Genomic DNA, 24,323 nt, shown 5'->3' with positions numbered 1-24,323 from the left:
TGGATCTGACGACCAAGTGCCAGTGCTTCAGTGGACACAGCAGAAACTACTTGCTCATAGCATACCTCTGCCAAGACTACAACTTCCCTGAAACTAAGGTAAAGTATAATGTAAGCATGTGTGGCAATACGGATATATGTGCTATTAAGAGTGAAATAAAGTTATAATCTTTGTCAAATATAACATTCTTTGCTAGTATTCAGTTTTAATATCTCATGCGTGTTTTCATCTTTTCATTTTGTTATTATTACTACTAACGTTGCTAATGATACTTTTATTATTATTGTTGTGAAGATGTGATGGTTGTGGGACTACTGTCACTGGTAATGTTTTTGTTGTTAGTAAATGTGTGTGTGTGTGTGTGTGTGTGTGTAATAATAATAATAATAATAATAATAATAATAATAATAATAATAATAATAATAAACGGTTTATTATTTAGGCAGTTGACAAACTGAAAATGTACATAGGGGATAGAGAAAAACTTAACATTAATCCTAAAGGTAAGTCTAATCTAGGAGGGATGGCTCGCACCATGGTGGGAATCACACTGAGTCTGTACCGGTCCGTGCGCGGCGCCTTCAGGGGCGTTATTTTGTTGTGGTGTCTGGTGGCACGGACCGGGCGAGGCGCGTCGGGCGGCAGCATGTTTCTGAGACGTGGGTGATGCAGTAGTCCCCTCCCAAACTTCTCCAGAGCCTCTCGGTGCCTGGTGGATATTCTGGACAGACTCAGGGTGGTCAGGGCTTCTTCGTAGGTGGTGTATGCAGGGCCAAGGATGACCCTGCACACCCTTTTCTGCACACTCTCTAGCTGTAGCTGTTGAGTGTGTGTGAGGGAGGAGGACCACGCTGGGGAGGCGTACATGAGTTTGGGGAGGATGAAGGTAAGGTACACCCCCCTTAACTCATCTGTCGGCGTCCCCAGCGACCTGAGTCTGCGCAGCATGTACAGCCTGTAGGTAGCTGATCTCACGGTGTGTGTGTGTGTGTGTGTGTGCGTTGAGAGAGAGAGAGAGAGAGAGAGAGAGAGAGAGAGAGAGAGAGAGAGAGAGAGAGAGAGAGAGAGAGAGAGAGAGAGAGCATTAGGAAGATAAGGATTACACAATAGTGTTGATATTGCATTATTTCATTGATAACTGTGAAGCACGAGTGACAAGAAAACTGCATTCCGATACTGTGGTACTTAGTTCGTGGTTCCCTTGACCAGCGTGAGGCGAGATGAGTGCGGAGACGTGGCTGCTGTTGGTGGTCGTACTAGTGTTGTTGTGGACCTACTCTAAATGGCGACATAATTACTGGGCATCTAAGGGCGTGGTCTCCCCGCCAGCCCTGCCATTCATTGGCCATATGAAATACTTCGTTATTGGTCAGCGCTGGATTTCCTTAAATAAGGTGACACGATAAATGGCATTTTTCTTTAGATGGATCATAATTTTCAGTATAATATTATTTATTTATTTATTTATTTATTTATTTTTTTGTGTGTGTTCTTGATATTTATGTAGCCAGTCTGTTTCAGGCACTTTTTTTTTTATCTTTCAGTTTTATCGAGAGCTACGCAACCACAAGTTTTATGGGCTGTACGAGTTTTTCAACCCCGTACTTGTGATTACTGATCCTAAACTTCTTAAGCACATCTTGGTGAAGGATTTTGAACACTTCGTAGACAGGCGTCGGTTCGGGGACCAGGAAGGCTCCATCATGACTGAGATGCTCGGTAATAAATCTGGTGAGGAATGGAAAGACCTTCGAGCTGTCATGACTCCAACATTCTCATCTGGCAAAATGCGAAGTATGTTTCATTTGATTTGCGAAAAAGCAGATAACCTGGTTTCTTTTTCTCTCAAGAATGCAGTCAACAACAGGCCTGTTGACATGAAGGACATGTTTGGTCGTTTCACCATGGATACAATTGCTTCTTGTGCCTTTGGTATTGAATGCAACTCGCTTTCTGATTCCAAGCCCGTGTTTGCAGACAAAGCTGGGCAGTTTTTCAATTTTCATGGTCTTAAAGCATTGAAAATGACTTTCATGATAGTCTTACCAAAATTATATAATTTTCTTGGATTCAAAGTGGATGATCCCCAGATTGAATTTTTCGCAAACCTCTCCAAAAAAAACATTGAGCTTCGGGAGAAAGGAGAAAGACGTGGAGACTTCTTAGATCTGCTGCTGGAGGCGAAAGCTTCGGAAAACGATATCCGTCCAGGAAAAAAAGGTAATTATATTTCTTAATATCTATTGCTTGTACTTATATCTTTTGAAGTGTGTGTGTGTGTGTGTGTGTGTGTGTGTGTGTGTGTGTGTGTGTGTGTGTGTGTGTGTGTGTGTTAGCTCTCTGTGAGGATGTCAGCTTGGTATGTTGAGTTAGAGACACATATATTAGTATACTCAACTTAGTACCATATGTTTCTACACAGTATTTGGAGAGCAAACGTTAGTCGCGCAGAGTGTGCTATTCCTTGTGGCTGGTTATGATACCACTGCTTCGGCACTCGCCTTCTCTGTCTACAACATTGCCAGGCATCCCCAGTACCAACATCAGCTTCGGCAAGAGCTGCAGGAGCTTGTGAAGGAGCACGGCTCAATCAACTACCAGGGGATCATGGAAGCCAAATACCTGGACGCTGTTCTAATGGGTGAGTATATATTATCTACCCTCATGTCTTGTGAGCCAATGATTTTCGCTTACGTACATAATGCACATCACAACACAAAAATTTAGCCATAACGTAGATGACAGATAGCAACGTCCCCAGTGCATCCATTCTCTCTCTCTCTCTCTCTCTCTGAGGTCCGTGCTTTCCTTTTTCGGTCTCGCTGAAGTCCATGCTCTCCTTGCTTCTCTCAATATTTGTCACTTAACTATTAACTTGAGTATAATTTTCCCATACATTTCTTGAACCTTTAACTTTAATGACATACTTTCTATTTTATCTCTCGCTTTCAGCATGTTTTACTTCAATCTTCCACTACTGTTTAGTTAATCTCTTTCCTTATTTCTTCTACCGCGCTCTTTTATCCCAGAGACGCTGAGACTGTACCCACCAGCGACTGTAGGGGAGAGGATGTGCACCAAACAATACAAGTAAGTTAAAGTTCTCAGGTAATGGAGTGTTGGTGCTTTTGTGAGTGGTTGCTGTTCTTACATTTACAAAGACAAAATGCTGTAGGGAATGATGAGTGGTGAGGAAGGTGATGGGATGGGGGTGATGAGTGCAGATAGAAACAATGGATAATGCGAAAATTAATACGATTAGCGAAAATGAATACAGTAGCGTGATGAAGCAGTGTTAAAAAAAGAAACAACACACACACACACACACACACACACACACACACACACACACACACCCAGAAAGCCATATTGTATTAAGTACTCTAGTAGTAGTAGTAGTAGTAGTAGTAGTAAACTCTGTCTCACATAAATGGCGAAACTTGCTCCCCTTGCGTGAGAGGAAGGACATACTACTTAGCTACACAGTGGCTGGTGATTGGTTGAAGGTGGCTGGCGATTGGCTGACAGAGTCCAAGAGAAACTGGTCAAAAGGCAGTGAGAAAGTAGTGATTTGACAGCACTTCACTAACTTACTCATATTTCCTTACAGTCGTAAGCTTCACGCGAAGCACAATAATGTCACTGTGAATAAATTTATCAAGACTGGTTACAAGAATCAGCAGGAATATTATGATGTAGAAGGCAAAAGGAGGTGGTAAAATACACCGCAAGAGAAGTAAGTGAGTGACGGGGGCAGAGAGAGAGAGAGAGACGTCTATGCGCTGTGCGTGGATTTGACCTGGGCTATCGTGGTCACTACTGTGCAGGGTTGGAAAAACCCCGTATTTTTTTTATCCAACCCACTGAGTTTTTTGGGGATTCTTTTTTTTTTTTTTTTAGTTTATTCTTCTTAGTTATATGTAAATTAGTTTAAATAAGCAATTAAAAGATAATCTAGAGTGAAACAAAAGGTTCTAAGTGTTTTTTTTTTCATGTAGAAGGGGCACCAGCCAAGAGCAACAAAAAATATATTAAAAAAAGGCCCACCGAGGTGGTAAGTGTCTTGAAACCTCCTTCTTGAAAGCATACAAATCATAAGAAGGAGGAAATATAAAAGCAGGCAGGGATTCCAGAGTTTGCCAGAGAAAGGGATGAATGACTAAGAATTAGAGAGGTGGACAGAATAGGGTTGAGAGAAAAAATAGTCTTGTGCATAGAAGCCACGAGAGGAGGTGAGGCATGCAGTTAGCAAGATCAGAAGAGCAGTTGGATGAAAATAGTTGGCATGAAAGATAGCAAGAAATGCAACATTGCGGCGATGAGAAGGAGGCTGAAGACAGTCAGTTAGAGGAGAGGAGTTAATAAGACGAAAAGCTTTTGATTCCATCCTGTCAAAAAGAGAGGTATGAGTGGAAAAGCGCCATACGTATGAAGCATACTCCATACATGGACAGATAAGGCCCCTGTACAGAGATAGCAGCTGGAAGGGTGAGAAAAACTAAGGGAGACGACTTAGAATGCCTAACTTCACAGAAGCTGTTTTAGCTAGACATGGGATGTGAAGTTTCCAGTTTACATTATAAGTAAAGGACAGACCGAAGATGTTCAGTGTAGAAGAGGGGGACAGTTGAGTGTCATTCGAAAAGAGTGGATAGTTGTGTGGAAGGTTGTGTCGAGATGATAGATGGAGGAATTTAATTTTTTACTCTGCCCAAATTATAAATTTTATAGAGTTCAGAAGTCAGGTGTTCTGTGGCTTCCCTGCGAGAACTGTTTATTTCCTGAAGGGCTGGACGTCTATGAAAAGACGTGGAAAAGTGCAGGGTGGTATCATCAGCATAGAAGTGAATAGGACAAGAAGTCTGGCTTAAAAGATCATTGAAGAATAATAGGAAGAGAGTGGGTGACAGGACAGAACCCTGAGGAACATCACTGTTAATAGCTTTAGGAGAAGAACAGTGACCGTCTACCACTGCAACAAAAAATCAGAAAGGAAATTTGAGATTAAGTTACAGAAAGAAGGATAGAAGCCATACGAGTGAAGTTTGGAAATCAAAGCTTTGTGCCAGACTTTATTAAAAGTTTTTGATGTGTCTAAGGGAACAGCAAAAGTTTCGCCAAAATCTCTAAAAGAGGATGACCAAGACTCAATAAGAAAAGCCATGTCACCAATAAAGCGGCATTGATGGAACCCTTACTGGCAATCAGACAGAAGGACGTGAAGTGATTGATGTTTAAGAATGTTCCTGTTGAGGATAGATTAAAAAACTTTAGAGCCAGGTAATTAAAATAATAAGACGGCAGTTTGAGGGATTAGAACGGTCACCCTTTTTAGGAACAGGCTAAATGTAGGCAAACTTCCAACAAGAAGGAAAGGTAGATGTTGACAGACAGAGTTGAAAGAGTTTGATTAGGCAAGATGCGAGTACGGAAGCACAGTTTTGGAGGACAATAGGTGGGACCCCATCAGATCCATAAGCCTTCCGAGGGTTTAGGCCAGCGAGGGCATGGAAAACATCACTGCGAAGGATCTTAAGGGGTAGCATGAAGTAGTCAGAGGGTGGAGAAGAGGGAGGAACAAGCTCTGAATCATCCAAGGTAGCGTTTTTAGCAAAGGTTTAAGTAGAGTTTAACTTTAGAAATAGATGAGATGGCAGTGGTGCCATCAGCTTGAAGTAAAAGAGGTAAAGAAGAAAAGCAAAGTTATTGGAGATGCTTTTTACTAGGTACCAGAAGTCATGAGGGGAGTTAGATCTTCAGCTTTAGAGATAGATGTGATAGCAGTGGTGCCATCCGGTTGAAATAAAAGAGGAAAAGAAGAAGCAAAGTTATTAGAGATGTTTTTTGTTAGCTGCCAGAAGTCATGATGGGGATTAGATCTTGAAAGGTTTTGAAATTTTCTATTAATGAAGGAGTTTTTGGCTGATTGAAAAACAGACTTGGCATGATTCCTGGCAGAAATGTAAAGCACATGAGATTCTGGTGATAGAAGTCTCAAGTATCTTTTGTTGGCCACTTCTCCATCATGTATAGCAGGAGAGCAGGCTGTGTTAAACCAAGGTTTGGAAGGTTTAAGTCGAGAAAAAGAGTGAGGAATGTACGCCTCCATGCCAGACACTATCACTTCTGTTATGTCTTCGGCACACAGAGATGGGTCTCTGACACTGAAGCAGTAGTCATTACAAAAAAAACCCAGCAAAATATCTCCTCAGGTCCCCCGAACTAGCAGAGGCAAAACGCCAGAGATACCTCCGTTTAGAGTGATCCTGAGGTATTGGAACGATAGGACAAGATACAGATATGAGATTATGGTCGGAATAGCCAAACGGAGGAGTTAAGTCAAGGTAGGTAATGCAACATATCTTTTAGGTTAGGTTAGGTTAGGCATTGCTACACGTAATTTAGGTTAGGTTAGATAATGCTAGGTTAGGTTACGTAAAGCTAGATTAGATTACTATCTTTAAAAGGGGGTCCAGGGAGGTCCGCGCATTGCCATGGCTGGGAGTAAATGAGTCGTACGTCTGGCAGTGAAAATGGGGTTGCGCGCGCACTTGGTCACTTGAAACTAGCTGGTCACTAAAACCTATGGTTGCGCGGCCAGTGAGGTCAGTCTTGGGCCTGCCAAAGAGTCTAATAGATATGTGACATAGTGGCTGCACCAATTTTTTATTAATATACACAGTCGTATTGTACCACATGTTTCCCTTTCACCCTGGGAACACTTGGATTACTATTACACGCGTCTTTATAAAGGTTTTGAGTCTGTCCTTGACAGGGAGATTCTGAAGCACTTTGTAAATGTTCATGAGCTTTTTTTTTTTTTTTTTTAATCGTCAGTATGGTTTTCGGTGTGAATGATCTACTTTTAACCTCCATCAAAGAATCTTCTCTTGGTGATTTCGATGAAAATTTTGCTATTGTCTTTATAAAAAGTCTTGCATTAATCTTTAATTTCTAAGTTTCTCTCATACGATTTCTAGCCATCTCTCTTCACCTTTCTAGTTTCTTTTATGCCAGTCTTATTGTTGCAGGCTTAGATGGTAGAAAAAAAAAAAAATCTAAACCTATCAACAGTGGTGTTTGACATTGCACTATCCTGTCTCCTACTTTGTCTCTGTTATTCATTCTTAAGGTGATTTCTACCCTACATTTCTTAACGTCATTTATCAGACTCCCCAAACCAACAGGAAGTAAACATTTCATGTAGAAAAGTCACACGACGTCTAAGTTGATGTTACCCATTCCCTCAAAAACTTAATTTCTTCATTTATTCATTGTCCTTAACTGGAATCCGTAACACGTCAAAATAAGAGAGAAAAGATTTATTATAATGTTATAAAATACGCTCTTTCATGCGCGTAAATACATTTAATGATAATTTTGATTCGTCTTCTATTTTCTTTTTCTTCTTCTCGCTGTGTCTCTGTTCTCTATCACGCTGCGTATAACAGTAAAAAAGGAGCGCCAAGCCACTAAGTCTGTGCTCGAGATTACCCGAAACTCGACTGGGTGTTGTGGTAAAGCGCGGTTCACACTAGTACGTTTTTGCGGATTCCGCATCCGCTCTCCACTCCAACTATGACGTCACTCCCATTCGCTCATGTGTGAACCGGGCTCCGCTCAGTGTCCGTCTCCGCGATCCGCACTGTAAGGAAGAGATGAATCCAAGTCAATTCTGTGCATGTGTGCGGATGCGGTGTTGTCCATGCTTTTTTGTTGAGTATTCCAGTGCAGTAGAAATTTGTATGAAGCACATAATTGTAATTTCATATATTGTAATAATTGTAAATTATTTTGTATATGTATGTGTGTGCGCATGACGACAAGAAAAAGCAAACAAAAAGTATTCAAGTTCAGAAATACGGCACGCTGCCTGAATGTAAACAACAACAGAGATTCTGCCACCGTCATTTTCAAAGCCAGCCAGTGTTCCCTCGTGGCCGCATCACCACACCAGTACACTACCACACAGATTTACACCTCTATATACGAGTACATTATATTCAAGGAGCTGCAATATGTTGATCTCATATACAACTTTCTTTTTTGGGGGGGAGGGCAAATGACCATGTAACTTAGTAAAAGTCAACTAGAAATTGTGGCCATCGTATCTAATCCAAAGGGATGTGCCTCACCTCGACCACCCCTAGGGATATTATTAACCAAACCTATCCTAATAGGGACAATAACAAGCAATGTGCAACAATAGCAGTTTGTCTAACCCCAAGCAGCAGCGCACGCCTAGCTGTCCTTGGCCAGGTTTATGATTTATCTCCATAATATCTCATTTCCGGGACTAGCAGAGCATCAGGTGGTATTATTTTGCATCTAGGGTAAAATGATTCTTAAAATATGATGAATGAAAAGATCAGCACGACTGTGCCAGAAAATATTCTTTTATATTCAGAATCTAAGTAAATAAAGCGGTAGCAAGCTACATTCCTTAGTGTGATGCAGTCACTCTAGTACAATAACAGGATCCCTGAAAGTTGTGGTTTCTTTTAGTAGATGAGGGCCGAGTAGCACCAAAAGTTCATCAAAAGTGTCTGGAGTCATTCTGTAGGCCTAGATCCCTACCTTCTTCTCAAACTCCATCAAAACTTTATGTTCACCATCCAGAGACCGTTCTAGTAAAACTTAGCGTGACCACACCCTTTGTTTCCTTCTCTCTCGACTTTCATCTTCAGCAGCAGCAAATCCAAATGCAGCAAGCAGGAGAAACTCCTCTTCTTAATCCTTCCAGATCTTCGAGGACTCTATGTCCATTGTTTACAAAATGCAAACGAAGGTCGGAAGACCAAAAGCGTGTGCGTATCCCAACTCATCCGCTCCTTAAGCTCCGCCTCTTTGTGACATCATAGTTGGAGTGGAGAGCAGATGCGGAATCCCCAAAAGCGTACTACTGTGAACCGCGCCTTAGGAGATTAGTGGCGCATGCCAAATCTCTCCAGGGTCCAAATTTCTCTCGGGTGACGCCACAGCGCATGCGTACCATATCGAGGCGACAGCATCAAAATATCACTCTGGTATTTTATATATTTTTACGTATTATCAACTCCTTTTTGAAGTTTTATTGACAAATCAGTATTGCTTCATTGTATATGAATATATTTGGCTAGGAATTGGGCACGTAAACAAGAGTGATGAGTGATAACAGAGCATCAAAATCTTCTCCCTTTGCATATGTCAAGTCCTGCCACCATGTTTTATATTTATGTATTTTTACGTATTGTCAACATCGGTAATTTAATTGGTAAATTACTAATGCTCCATTGCCTGTGGAATATTTTAAACATAAAACATGGTGGTAGGATTTGACATATGCAAAGGGAGAAATTTTTTGTACTCTGTTAACATTCACTACTTTTGTTTACTTGCTGTATTCCTATCTTGAAATATTCCACAGTTAATGAAGCATTTGTAATTTGTCAATAAAACTACATAACGATGTTGATAATGCGTAAAATACATAACATGGTAATAAAACTTGATATTTTTTTTTTTTTTATGTAGGAAGGACACTGGCCAAGGGCAACAAAAATCTAATAAAAAAAATGCCCACTGAAATGCCAGTCCCATAAAAGGGTCAAAGCAGTGGTCAAAATTTGATGAATAAGTGTCTTGAAACCTCCCTCTTGAAGGAATTCAAGTCATAGGAAGGTGGAAATACAGAAGCAGGCAGGGAGTTCCAGAGTTTACCAGAGAAAGGGAATGACTGAGAATACTGGTTAACTCTTGCGTTAGAGAGGTGGACAGAATAGGGGTGAGAGAAAGAAGAGTCTTGTGCAGCGAGGCCGGTGAAGGAGGGGAGGCATGCAGTTAGCAAGATCAGAAGAGCAGTTAGCATGAAAATAGCGGTAGAAGACAGCTAGATATGCAACATTGCGGCGGTGAGAGAGAGACTGAAGACAGTCAGTTAGAGGAGTGGAGTTGATGAGACGAAAAGCTTTTGATTCCACCCTGTCTAGAAGAGCAGTATGAGTGGAACCCCCTAGACATGTGAAGCATACTCCATACATGGACGGATAAGGCCCTTGTACAGACTTAGCAGCTGGGGGTGTAAGAAAACTGGCGGAGACGTCTCAGAACGCCTAACTTCATAGAAGCTGTTTAAGCTAGAGATGAGATGTGAAGTTTCCAGTTCAGATTATAAGTAAAGGACAGACCGAGGATGTTCAGTGTAGAAGAGGGGGACAGTTGAGTGTCATTGAAGAAGAGGGAATAGTTGTCTGGAAAGTTGTGTCGAGTTGATAGATGGAGGAATTGAGTTTTTGAGGCATTGAACAATACCAAGTTTGCTCTGCCCCAATCAGAAATTTTAGAAAGATCAGAAGTCAAGCGTTCTGTGGCTTCCCTGCGTGATATGTTTACCTCCTGGACGTCTATGAAAAGACGTGGAAAAGCGCAGGGTGGTATCATCAGCGTAGGAGTGGAGATAATTATTAATAATTATCTCCATCACTTGATCACTTGCATAGGGTGCTGTGTTAACACTCACCACTCTTGTTTACTTGCTCTATTCCTAGCCTAACATATCCATAAACAATGAAGCAATAGTGATTTGTCGATAAACCTTCAAAAAGTAGTTGATAAGTAAAAAATATGTTTTGATGCTGTCGTCTTGATATGGTGCGCATGCCCAGTAGCGTCACAAGGGAGAAATTTGGACCCGGGAGAGATTTGGACGACAGCGGGCACATCTGGGAATGTGTCCTAATCGGGGCAAGAGAGAGAGAGAGAGAGAGAGAGAGAGAGAGAGAGAGAGAGAGAGAGAGAGAGAGAGAGAGAGAGAGAGAGAGAGAGAGAGAGAGAGGAATTCTTATGTACAATCTAATTATTTCTCTATACATTCTAGGATTCCTGGCACAGACTTAATTCTGAACCCCGGAAACTTGATCCAGTTTCCCATGTGGAGCATCCATCATGACCCTCAGTACTGGCCCGAGCCCAAGGAGTTTAAGCCTGATCGCTTCCTGCCACAAAACAGGGGCAGCATCATCAGTTTCACGCACATGCCCTTTGGTATGGGTCCCAGAAATTGCATAGGTAAGACTCTGATGTGGGCAGATTCAAGAGTGGATATTGTTATGAGTATTTAGTGTATTATTATGATAAAGTACAAATGGAAAGCGATCTAATGCAAACACCAGAGAAATACCAAGTTAACTATTTTGAACCTTTGGGAAACACTTTGATACACAATAAAATTACATCGATCTCGCTTTGGCTGAAGATTATTATTATTTATTTATTTTTTTTTTGTGACGTAAGTGACATTGCATACTCTATTGTTATATTCATTATTACTGTCGCACGTATGATTTTTTAAAGGTTGACTTTGATGGCAGGTATATTACGTTAGGCCAGGCAGAAAATAAAAAAAGTTTTACTACAGTTATGATATTATGTAACAGGGAAGTACATGTAGTACAATGTTACAAGAAAATAGTGTAATTTCTTTCGCCAGAGTGACGTGTATAATGCGCAATATGACCACTTTAGGTTTGGAATAATTTTATTCCATTATTATTATTATTATTATTATTATTATTATTATTATTATTATTATTATTATTATTATTATTATCATTATTATTATTATTGTTTTTATTATCATTATTATTATTATTATTATTATTATTATTATTATTATTATTATTATTATTATTATTATTATTATTATTATTATTGTTGTTGTTGTTGTTGTTGTTGTTGTTGTTGTTGTTGTTGTTGTTGTTGTTGTTGTTGTTACTATATATAGCATAATTTGCCTTCAGCCATGAGATTCGCCCTCATGGAGGCCAAGGTGGCCCTGGCTCAACTCATCTTGGCGACCGAGTTAAAGCTGGCACCAGGACATGAAAAACTGGAATTCGAAGACTCTCCCTTCCTAATGAGACCAAAAGGTGGTGTGATGCTGTTGCTCACACCACTTAAAAAAGAGTGAAAAGACTTATGTTATGTAAGAGGACAACCAGAGCCTGAGAATCGAGGAGTGAAGGTAAGTAAGTAACGTGATGTATTAGCATCGATACCCAACCAGCGCAGAATACCCATCAAAAACATTCAACTCGCTAAACTACAAACTTTTCTAGAGTAGACGGTCTGCTACGCCTATCACTTGATTGCGCACCTATTTCTGTGTCTAATAATATGTCTGGTCTTACTGAGACCACATTCAAGGGATGAAAATTTTTTGGGTACTGGCCGTATCTTTGTTTATTGCATCACTCATAGCAAACTTATTATTGATCACAAAAACCTCATTGTGGTCTTATGTTAAAGCTTCAGAGGTGTATTATGTCATGCTATTGTTAAAAATAAAAGCAAAACGAGTTACAAAAACAAATAAATAAAATAAAATAAATAAAGGCGTGCTACTTGGAGACATCTAGCATACTCAAAGTTCAACTTCAATTCGTAATAACTCAATATTTTTGCAATTGACGAAGCTCTGTTCTGTACATGATTTAATAGAGAATACAGCTATGTACGACAGTTTTTGCCTTAGTAACACATCATTACTTCCTCCTTTCACTTTGCAGGAAAAGAGATATGATGAGCTGTTTTCCTTTGATCTAGTTAATCAAGTATTTTGAAATGGTAGTTATGGTGTCATTTAGTCTAAAAAGAGTATGAATAAATTGCTATTCCTCAAGCTATAGTTGTTTGTTATTAATTTTTACATTTAAATGCCAACCTTTCCCAAGCCTTAAATCCTATGTAGTCGTATGCGCTACAGTCGCTTAGGCTAATGGTTTTTGCAGAAAAAATTCAGTCGCAATTTAGTACTTCCTTTAACACTGAAATTACCTTGTATGACAGGCAAAGCAAATCTTTCTCTTGGTGAAAGCACAAACTAGTAAATTAGAAAGACATTCTCAGCACATTCTGAAAGGAGAAAGTAATTCATCTTCCCTCTTTTACGACCTTAGTGCATGAGGAAAAAATATAAAAAAATATTCGATTTACTTAGGTAGAAACTTCACTATAAAAATATTACAATGATTATTCTGTGCAGATAATAGATACTGTCATGTGAACTGAGAAATTATCGTAGTATGCCATCTTTCCCATCAACACGGATTCCAAAACAGTGCATACGGTACACTTTAGGAATACTTATCACTGTCAATAATAAGTACAAGTAGTAATGTCAAATACCGCTACATATGGCTCATTTTGAGTCTCAAATGACAAAATAGCAAATGCTGCCTGTACATAATATTATTAGCAATGATAAATATTCATAAAGCTCCCCACAAATGGTTTCGGACACATTATTGATGAGTAGGTTGCCTTGGTAAGATGATACAATCTTGAGTTCCTGTGATCATGGTTACCAAGGAGTGGGGAGGTTCTGTCTCAGATTATTATTATTATTATTATTATTATTATTATTATTATTATTATTATTATTATTATTATTAAGTTGATGTTTACTTTAATTAAAGTATTTTGATATTGAAGTTTATTTTAGTTTTGGTTTAGATTGATTAAGTTAGACGGTAATCATGTTAATGTTTTGTTTACTTTGTTTATGATTATTAAAATTAAAGGTAGCTGCCAGCAGCCATGGGTTTATGCCTAATATGTACAGATATCTTTCTGTGGCATGGTAGCGTTGTTTTTATTAATTAGCCAGGGTTCTACAAGGCACTGGAAAATCCCATGACAAAAAGATAAATTTTATTTTATGTAAGTATCTATATAAAAAAACAAAAGCTTCATATTATTTTTTTTCTGGATACACAATGATTTTATCTAGTATATTATTATTACCTTGGAGATGTGGGACCCCTATACTAGGAAAATGATAATGTCCCTAATGAGTTAATGAGAAATATTGTAAATGAATAATTTACAAGTTAACATGAATGTGGCCAGAAGTTATCCTAACCCAGGGTTACACTATTTTTTTGCTATTAAGCATCCTAAGTCAGTGTTGGTGCTATATCAAAATATGTTGTGTATCAATGATGTGTTGACTAATATATAATCCCCGGAGAATTTACCTATCTGCTCTGAATTCAGGTTTACTTCCTGAAATTAATTTTTCCCCTAAAACCAAATAGATAACTGGCAGAAAATTTACATTTTCTTCTTTCTGTCAACGAAGCAGTCTGTTAGTGTCTTGCAGAAGTAATTATTTTATAATAGGCACGAATGATTTTTCTCATGTACACAAGCTTTGTAAACAATATAAAATTTCCAGGACAAGTCACATACTGTCAACCAAGCAGTCTGTTAGCGTCTGAGGGCGCCTCAAATTAGAAAATAATTCCTTCCGGCCGATTTTTATTTATTTATTTATTTATATTTTTCAATATCCCTAAAAATTGAAACCCTTCTCTGCTCTCAGATTATATATATATATATATATATATATATATATATATATATATATATATATATATATATATATATATATATATATATATATATATATATGTGTGTGTGTGTGTGTGTGTGTGTGTGTGTGTGTGTGTTCGTGTCGAAGGTGGACGTGCCAGTAGTAGCTCCTGGAATCAATTTATCTTCACAAAGACTATGTGATTGAACTGGGAAAATTAGAGTGTTATAAAAATGTTCTGTGACACTGTTGATACAAGTTTATCCTCATTATTGGTCAGCTGTGGAAATGAAAGTGACTGAAAGTGGTACATGAGAATTGACCGTTTCGATAATTCAGTAGAAGCTTCGAGCCTTCCAGTCTCGTGCATCACCAACTGTACCACAAACTATACACTCACACTTCGGTATAACCAACACATTTGGTGTAATTTTGGAAACCGCAAGTTGCTAGTAATATTGTGTATCAAGTGAAAATGTCCAGACCATTATCAGAACTTCTCGGTTTGAATAAATGTCAACTGAATGACATAAGAAAGAAGGACCTGGTCGAGAGTTTGTTGGCTGCTCGAACTCAAGATGAACCAATACAAGCAGTCTATACGCAATTAACAGCTTTGTTGAAGGAAGTCTCCGAGTTGACGTCACCCGACGGAGTTGTCTGTACCATAAATAAAAAGGTATCAGATTTACAAAATCAAGTGGAAAAACAAGCTGAGATGATTAGTCGCCAACAACGGTATTTAGAAGTTTTGGACAAAAAAGAACGGGAAAATAATTGTCTTACTCGGCATTCCTGATGACCAAGAAAGCCTTGATAGAGCAACATCAGATGCAGCGAAGGTGGAGAGAGTGTTTGAGAAGGTAGAAGCGGATGTTGGGGTAATACGAGTTGTGAGAAGGCTAGGAAGTGGCAACAACGGGTGACGACGCCCGATTCTGGTCACCTTGGCATTGCGAGAGGATAGAGACACCCTGCTGGATAAGGCGAAACGACTAAAGACTTGCGAGGAGCCGTTTAAGAAAATTTTCATTAAGAAAGACGTTCACCCGAGTGTACGTGCGGAGTGGAAGAGACTGTGGGAAGCGGAAAAGAGAGAGAAGGAACGACCAGAAAACGTCGGTTGCAACATCCACTTCAATGTTAGAGAGAGTCGGCTGTACAAAGACGGAGTGGTGATCGACCAGTGGACTCTCCAGGCTTTTTAGGAAGACCACAACAGGAAAGTAAACTTAGAATTGTTTCTTGGAATATAAATGCAGCCAGGACAAAGTTTGTAAAATATAATGTCCAGAATTTTCTGATAAGATATGATATCACTGGTATTAATGAAATCAAGACTACTTTACCATTTAATTTACCAGGCTATTAATGTTATAAGAGTATAAATGGTCATAAAGGTCATCGAGGTGGGACAGCAGTATTTGTGAAGGATTATTTGACTGCCTTCATCACCAGCATGGATAACAGTGTGCCAGACCAGGTGTGGGTTCAGTTTAATTGTATGATGGGTGTCGTGTTTGGATTCTGTTATGTTCCACCATCTGGCTCACCGTACTTTAGTCATATATCTTTCTCAACTATAGATGAAAAGATAAATAGCTTTGTCAACAACGAAAAGTTTGTAATTATTGGGGACTTTAATTCTAGATTTGGATCCAGTGTCCGTCACTTGCCCATGAAAAGTGGCATACCAGATGCGCAATTATACACATACCCCATTATACCAGATGATGTTAGGATTGCTAATGACAATGCATTTGTTTTAGGAACAATATGTAGTGATGATGGGCTTCTTGTGTTGAACAACTTGTCTACACCTTCGAGGTATTTCAGAGGTGGGAGAACCTTTAAGAAGATAAATGAGTGGACTTCAGAATTAGATCTATGCCTTGATAACCTGAAGATTCATCAGACTAATGATTTGCCATCTGATCACGCTCCTGTCAGTTTAGAGATCAGGTCACGTGGAGTGGGAATGAAGCACCTGTGCCAGCGTGCAGGACAACTGGGAGAACACTGGTCCTGGGGAAATGAACTAGTTGACGAAGGAGTCGTGCATAAATCTATCAGATATGATAGTATTGATAAAAACATATTTTTGTCAAACTTATCTGAGATAGATTTTATCTGTGATGGGCCAGAAAATGTTCATGCACTTGCTCTCAGGATTTCAGAGTCATTATATGCGAGCGCAGCTTCCAGTCGCGTCAACCAAGCGTCAGCCTAGGAAGATGGTGGCCATGATCGTTGGGCCAGGTTGCTTTCTGACCGGGATGACAGGCACGTTTGGGAGGCTATAGGATGGAACGGGAAGTACCAGGACAGGGGGCACATAAGTAGTGTTCCATGTGACCAAGACTTTATAAATTTTTTTACGAAAATTCGTTCGGTGTTGCAGATCAACAGGGGGATACCGAGTCGAATGAACATGATGTGTATGTTCCCGTTCTGGATGATCCTATCTCTCCAGATAAAGTGTACAAACATGTAAATAAGTTGAAATCAGGGAAAGCCAGTGGCCCTGACGGAGTACCTCCGGGCCTTCTTGAGGTATTACCAGCTCAATGTATGTTGATGATTTCCACGTTACTTAATTATGTGTTTTATTTGTCTACTTATCCCACTTGTTGGACTGTTGCTAAATTCGTCCCACTCTTCAAGAAAGGTGATAGGGAAGATGTGTAGGAGTACATAGATACACCATTAGAAGTTCGAGGTAGGTTCCAGTAATGCGGTTTACACCTCGTTGGGTACTGCCACGGTCTCGGTCATTCGGCTGACTGGACGCCTACCTAAAACACCACACACTCACGCCTGCAATGGTTTTCCTTTATTGTGATTTAAGTACCACCTGGAGTTTGGGTAAGCACTTTGTATTATGATGGTATTGTGATTATGATGTATTGTGATTATGATATATTTATTTAGTATTAACTTTGCTGAACATGTAAGTGTATGTGATTACAGTTAAAAGTATTTGGGTGATCTTGTTAAGTACTTATTGTGAATGTACCTTGTTGGTGATATTTGATAGAAACATGATTTTCTATGGAGTTGGATTAGTATAACATTTCCAGACCATGTTTATATTATGACTTGTGATGTGTCCGCTAAATTCGTGTAGGATTTCGTATTCACTTAATTGGTTGTTGGCAGGCCTCTGTTGTATACTTGCTGTGACCGTGTCTGGGGAATCTAACTGCGCCTGTGAACAGCGCCCGCAAATAAACTCACGGCACCTGTCTGGAAGTTTCTGTACCGATCCCCGCTCTACAGATGTACGAAGTTAGAGGAATTAATATTATTAATTGCATGGCAAAAGAGTATCACATGGTTCTTTGTTCACGGCTCGAATCCTGGTTCAAGCCTTTCCGAGAGCAGGCGGGAGCTCAGCGAGGTTGAGGATGCCTTGAACATATAGTGACTCTTAGATTGCTTATTGATATTGCAAAGAAAAAGAAAAACAAACTGTATGTAACGTTTGTGGATTTTAGTTCAGCCTATGATAGAGTAACGAGACCACTTATGTTGAGACTCCTCAAGAGACTAGGGTGTGGGACTGTGATGCTTAGTGCCGTGGCTGCGATGTATCGGGTGACTCAGTGTGTTGTGGGCACTGCGGTGTTCTCAGTTGCCGTAGGTGTCAGACAAGGCTCACCCACAATGTGTTTGTTATTTATACTGTATGTCAATGACTTAATCCAATTAATTAAAGAAAATTGTCCTGATGATGGTTCTTTAAAGTGGCTTCATGTTCTCATGTTAATGGACGATACAGTGTTGCTCTCCACGATTCGAGACCGAATGACTAGGAAATTAAGATTAAAACAGTATTGTGACATGTATAATATGGGTATAAACTTAACTAAAACTAATTTCTTCGTAATCAACGCTTCGGCGGTCGACAAGGAAGCGATGGTAGTGGACAATATGAGGGTAGAATGGTGTGACATGTACGTGTATCTAGGATCCCCATTTACATCTAATGGTTCAGTGTTTTCAGCTGTTAAGGTTCATGCTAAAAGGAAAATGAAAGATGGTAAGAAGTATATTTTATTTCTAAAGAAAAACAATGATTTACCGTTCTTAGTAAAAAAAAAAAAAAAAAAAAAAGAGTATTGATGCGTGTCTAATGTCTTCTCTATTGTATGGCTGCGAATCGTGGTTGAGTGCGGATCTTAATCCTGTTAATAAGTTATATAACTGGTCTTTGAAAAGTTTTCTTGATGTCAGGGGGAACACATGCAACGACCTGTGTTATATTGAGTCAGGATACCCAACATTAAAAGTTCTGGTAAAGAAAAGGCAAAGGATGTTCTTTAAAAGTAAGTGGGAAGAAAGGCAGGCGATGGACGATGATCCATTTTCGTTTGTAGTTAAGAAAGCATTTGATACAGGAGGTAACACCAGACTATACCTGACAGGCTTGTTGCATGAGAACCCTGATGACATACAAGTGGGATGGAATGAACTAAAAAACTGTGTGCTAAATTCAGCATCATCAGGAAGAATTACTTATAGAACTATAATGAACCCAACCTTGGCAGTTTACCCATTATATCAAACAAACTACAAAGTAAGTGAATCACATAGGTCCGCTTTCACCCGATTCCGTGTGTCAGCACATTCTCTGGTAGCGCAGTTGGGTAGGTGGAGTAGAAGGGGCCCCGGTTACCTCCCACTGGCAGAGAGGGTGTGTACTTGTAGGGATGTTCAGACAGAGGAGCATGTCATTCAGTTCTGTCCCTTAACGCAACATATTCGAGACATTTACCGGATTTCTACTATTCATGACACAAGCTAATTACCCACTAGTATGTAAGATAGTTTGGGATGTGTTACAAGTCTATCGGAACTATTGAATCATATCAATGAAAGTTGTGTATATTTTATGAATGGGAATAATAATATTTGTGTAAACTTTTCTCTCGGTAGGTAAAATAGGAGTTTAATCCAGATAATGCATCTGTTCGTTTATTATTAGTATTTTTAAAGTATTTTGATGTATTTTATCGTTGTAGGTATAGACTTGGTTTTGTTTTGTTAACTGAGATTTTCGAATTTTATGTTTAACTAAGCTTGAATTAGCTTTGTGTATACTATTAAATGAGTATAACAGACTTTCAGATAATGCACATTTGTTCACTTATTATTATTAATTTTAAAAAGTATGCTAATGTATTTCGTTATTAGAGGTATACGTTTGGTTTTATTTATTATATTGTACTATTAACCGTGTCTTTGATTAATCTTAATAATTTCGTATGTCTTTATCCGTTTTCTTTTGCATTTTAAGTTTATCAATATTTTGTTAATTGTGACACTTTAAAGTTTTTATGCCTTAATATTTCTAGTTTTGTTACATACAATCACATTTCTACAGTCTTTTGTAATGAACCAATAGCACGTTTGTTGTATCTCTTTTAGAATGTTACTTATCGTTCGTTATGTTGATTGTGTTGTATGGTTTTGTTGTGGTCAATAAAATAATAATAATAATAATAATAATAATGATAATAATAATAATAATAATAATAATAATAATAATAATAATAATAATGTGTGTGTGTGTGTGTGTGTGTGTGTATGTGTGTGGAAAAGGTTCGTCAGTACCGAACAGCACGTTTCTGCAACAACAAATCAAATTCCTTGGTCACAAAGTCCACAGAGATTCTATTCATACTTTAAATGACAAGATAAATGCTGTTAAAAATTTCCTTGTTCCTACTAATATTAATCAGATCAGACAGTTCAACGGTATCGCCAGTTCATCAAAAATTTCAGCCTTATCGCTCAACTTCTCACTCACTTGCTCAAGAAAAATGTTGCATTCATCTGGTCTGAAAAGGAACAAGTTGCTTTTGATCTTCTCAAAACTGCCATGTGTCAAGCACCAGTCCTTGCTTTTCCTAATTTCGAGAAAGACTTCATTTTATATACTGATGCTTCTGGCTTTGGAATCGGTGCTGTTCTCATGCAGAAAGATTCACTTGGTAAACATCGCGTATCAGTGTATGCTAGCAGACTTCTCAACAAAGTCACAAAGCGTGAAAGTCTTGCTTGATCTGGGCCTTACGTCATTTCCGTGAACTCATCTTAGGCTATAAGATTCATGTCCACACTGATCATTGTGCTGTCACAGAGAACTTCAAAGTCAACAACTTAATTCTACATTTTCATATATTCCTGGTAAGGCAGACGCACTGTCACGCAATGTTGCCGCTATCCGCATCACAGACACTCCTGCCATGCCAACCATGGATGAAATAAGGACACATCAGCATTCAGACGCCGTCTGTTCTAGTGTTGCTTATTGCCTCGAATCTGGTGATGAGACAAATCTTCCTAAGTTGCAAGTGAGTGCTGATACGGTCTCTTGTATAAGTCGAGTGATGTCTCTACTGACGATTCTAATGAGCGTTTATCTCAGCTCGTGATACCTCAGTCGCTAGTGAGTACAATACTTCACCACGTTCACGACTCACCCCTCGAAGGCCATCCAGGTCGGGACAGATGCCTTGCACAAGCAAAATGATCGTATTTCTGGCCGACTATGAGGAAAGATATCTTTCAACACTGTGTGCTCTGTACAGACAGGCACCACTTACTAACAGAAGGAAGAGTGGAAAGACAAGAACAATCTGGATTAAATTGGATACTTAAATGTTGGCGAGGAAGTGACAGCGTATGCCTGGAGGAACATAGCTGCGGCAGTGGGGAGATGTCCGACGAGCACTGGTGGAGAGGGTCGAGGGTGGGGAGTGGCTCGGGGAAGGAGCCAAGTCCGTGAGCACTGCGGTGGCTTGGGGGAGGAGCCAAGGGACACCTACACCTCAGGAGGGAAGCAGGAACGACGACCAGCGAAGAGGAGCGGCGGAGAAAGGGTGTGGCGGCAGACAAGTGCAGCGGCAGACAGGTATACCGTTGAGCAGGATGCGGCCACAAGGGTTAGTCACTTGGAAGCACGTGGAAGCGTCCAGTAGAGAGAGAGGGAGCACGTGGCGTATCAGTCTCGCAACTTGCCTGCGATAGGACATGATATTCATGACTCGGTGTGTACTTGTGAGTTCGTGTGTCTTCGACTGCACAACACCGCTGACCATCACTGTTCTAATATTTGTTAGGATCACCACTTGTTGTAGATTGATTGATTACTGCTTTTACCACTGTATCAAATATGTTTTTACCTACCCACTTCTTTGCTGCTTTCTGAGTTTAGATGATGTACTCGCCCAGTTGATGATTATTGCCACTGCTGGATCAGATGAGCTTGGTGTGTTGGAAGCGTAGAGGACCAGTAATGAGCTTGGTATTTCTGGTAGCTTGGAGATCGTGGATATAAATTGATATAGTGTGTGTGTGTGAGTAAAAGACATATATGATGAGAGTTCTTCTTGATTTAATAAGTGAAAATTTACATACTTGATTCGAGAGGAGATTATAATGTGACGATTGATTGTTCTTTCTCTCTGAAGTGATATGAAATTATGACTAAGCATCGTCTCTCAAGACTAACTGTGAACGAAACTGAGTGACAAGATTGACTGCTCGTGACTCGGTGACTGACTAACTGGGACTGACTGTGTACTGAACTGGACTCACTACCATGTGGGCTGTACTTATCTGAGTTAAGGGGATCATGCTTTGTCTTTTTGGGAGAATAAATGACCAATGAGATGCCAGGAAATGAGGTGAAAAAGCCAACGAGAGGGTTTTTTATTTTAGCCAATGACCGGGAAGGAAGACTCAGAGCGAACACAAGTGTTTTCCCTAAGGACTGGAAGTGGGTGTGAAGTTCTCTTGAGAGGTAGAGAAGGAGGAGAAAAGTTAAAAATAGAATAGACTGGCCGGCGATGGGCACACTTGGGATAAATATATGAACAAACGCATGTGAGATGGATATATGAAATGGTGAATATACATACGAGTATACCACTAGGCCCTCTCGAACCCATTCCTGTATTCACTGAGCCATTCGAAAAGATCATTACTGACTGTGTAAGACCTTTACCTGAAACTAAAAAAATATAGCCAATATATGCTCACCATTCTAGATTCGGCCACCCGTTACCCTGAGGCCTACCCTTTGAAGAACATTGCTACCAAAAGTATTGTAAAATGCCTCTTACATCTTTTCGCTTCATTTGGCATTCCTAAAGAAATTCAGTCAGACCAAGGTAGCAATTTCACTAGTACTTTTTTTCTACCAATTTGTCGATGAACTGAATATGCACCATGTAACCTCCTCAGCTTACCATTCGTAATCCCACGGCTGTCTGAACATAAGAACATGAGAACATAAGAAAGAAGGGAAGCTGCAAGAAGCAACCAGGCTTACACGTGGCAGTCCCTGTATGAAATATGCCTACCTATTTCCACCTCTAGAGCGCTTCCATCAAACATTCAAATCAATGCTAAGGAAATTAACTCCTTTGAACTATGTTGTACACACTCCAGATCGCCATAAAGACTCTTATTTGGTACACATATGCTAATGTATTTCGTTATTAGAGGTATAAATTTGGTTTTATTTATTATATTGGACTATTAACTGTGTCTTTGATTAATCTTAATAATTTCGTATGTCGTTATCCGTTTTCTTTTGCATTTTAAGTTTATCAATATTATGTTAATTGTGACACTTTAAAGTTTTTATGCCTTAATATTTCTAGTTTTGTCACATACAATCACATTTCTACAATCTTTTGTAATGAACCTGGAGTTCAAAGGAGTTAATTTCCTTAGCATTGATTTGAATGTTTGATGGAAGCGCTCTAGAGGTGGAAATAGGTAGGCATATGTAATGAGTGCACGTTTGTTGTATCTCTTTTAGAATGTTACTTATCGTTCGTTATGTTGATTGTGCTGTATGGTTTTGTTTTGGTCAATAAAACAATAACAATAATAGTGTGTGTGTGTGTGTGTGTGTGTGTGTGTGTGTGTGTGTGTGTGTGTGTGTGTGTGTGGAAGACGTTTGTCAGTACCGAACAGCACGTTTCTCTAACAACAAGTCAAATTCCTTGGTCACAAAGTCGACAGAAATTCTATTCACACTTTAAATGACAAGGTAAATGCTGTGAAAAATTTCCCTGTTCCTACTAATATCGATCAGATCTGACAATTCATCGGTATCGCCAGTTCATCAAAAATTTCAGCCTTATCGCTCAACTTCTCACTCATTTGCTCAAGAAAAATGTTGCATTCATCTGGTCTGAAAAGGAATAAATTGCCTTTGATCTTCTCAAAACTGCCATGTGTCAAGCACCGGTCCTTGCTTTTCCTAATTTCGAGAAAGATTTCATCTTCTATACTGATGCTTCTGGCTTTGGAATCGGTGCTGTTCTCATGCAGAAAGATTCACTTGGTAAACATCGCGTATCAGCGTATGCTAGCAGACTTCTCAACAAGGCAGAGCAAAATTATGACGTCAAAAAGCGTGAAAGTCTCGCTTGATCTGGGCCTTACGTCATTTCCATGAACTCATCTTAGGCTATAAGATTCATGTCCACACTGATCATTGTGCTGTCACAGAGAACTTCAAAGGCAACAACTTCACAGGTCAATTTGCTCGCTGGCATTTCACGATTCAAGAATTTAATCCTACATTTTCATATATTCCTGGTAAGGCAGACGCACTATCACGCAATGTTGCCGCTATCCGCATCACAGACACTCCTGTCATGCCAACCATGGATGAAATAAGGACACATCAGAATTCAAACGCCTTCTGTTCTAGTGTTGCTCATTACCTCGAATCTGGTGATGAGACAAATCTTCCTAAGTTGCAAGTGAGTGCTGATACGGTCTCTTATAAGTCGAGTGATGTCTCTACTGACGATTCTAATGAGCGTTTATCTCAGCTCGTGATACCTCAGTCGCTAGTGAGTACAATACTTCACCACGTTCACGACTCACCCCACGAAGGACATCCAGGTCGGGACAGATGCCTTGCAGAAGTAAAACGATC

General features: G+C 39.5%; 1 protein-coding gene across 1 annotated transcript in view; it reads left to right on the top strand.

Moving 5' to 3' along the window:
* The window catches only part of LOC135112832 (cytochrome P450 3A41-like), a 21,526-nt gene extending 41 nt beyond the window's left edge, over window positions 1-21,485 (top strand). The window contains exons 1-7 of the mRNA XM_064027687.1: window positions 1-98; window positions 1,210-1,394; window positions 1,545-2,220; window positions 2,423-2,641; window positions 3,030-3,090; window positions 10,856-11,046; window positions 11,778-21,485. The exon at window positions 1-98 is cut by the window's left edge and continues 41 nt beyond it. Coding sequence (XP_063883757.1) covers window positions 1,221-1,394; window positions 1,545-2,220; window positions 2,423-2,641; window positions 3,030-3,090; window positions 10,856-11,046; window positions 11,778-11,947 — 1,491 coding nt within the window. The 5' untranslated portion in view covers window positions 1-98; window positions 1,210-1,220 and the 3' untranslated portion in view covers window positions 11,948-21,485. The remainder of the gene's footprint in view (window positions 99-1,209; window positions 1,395-1,544; window positions 2,221-2,422; window positions 2,642-3,029; window positions 3,091-10,855; window positions 11,047-11,777) is intronic.
* The last annotated feature ends 2,838 nt before the right edge of the window (window positions 21,486-24,323 follow it).

Source organism: Scylla paramamosain, chromosome 24, assembly GCF_035594125.1.
Source record: "Scylla paramamosain isolate STU-SP2022 chromosome 24, ASM3559412v1, whole genome shotgun sequence".
In the NCBI taxonomy this organism is placed as follows: domain Eukaryota; kingdom Metazoa; phylum Arthropoda; class Malacostraca; order Decapoda; family Portunidae; genus Scylla; species Scylla paramamosain.
This window is presented reverse-complemented; position numbering and strand designations above follow the sequence as displayed.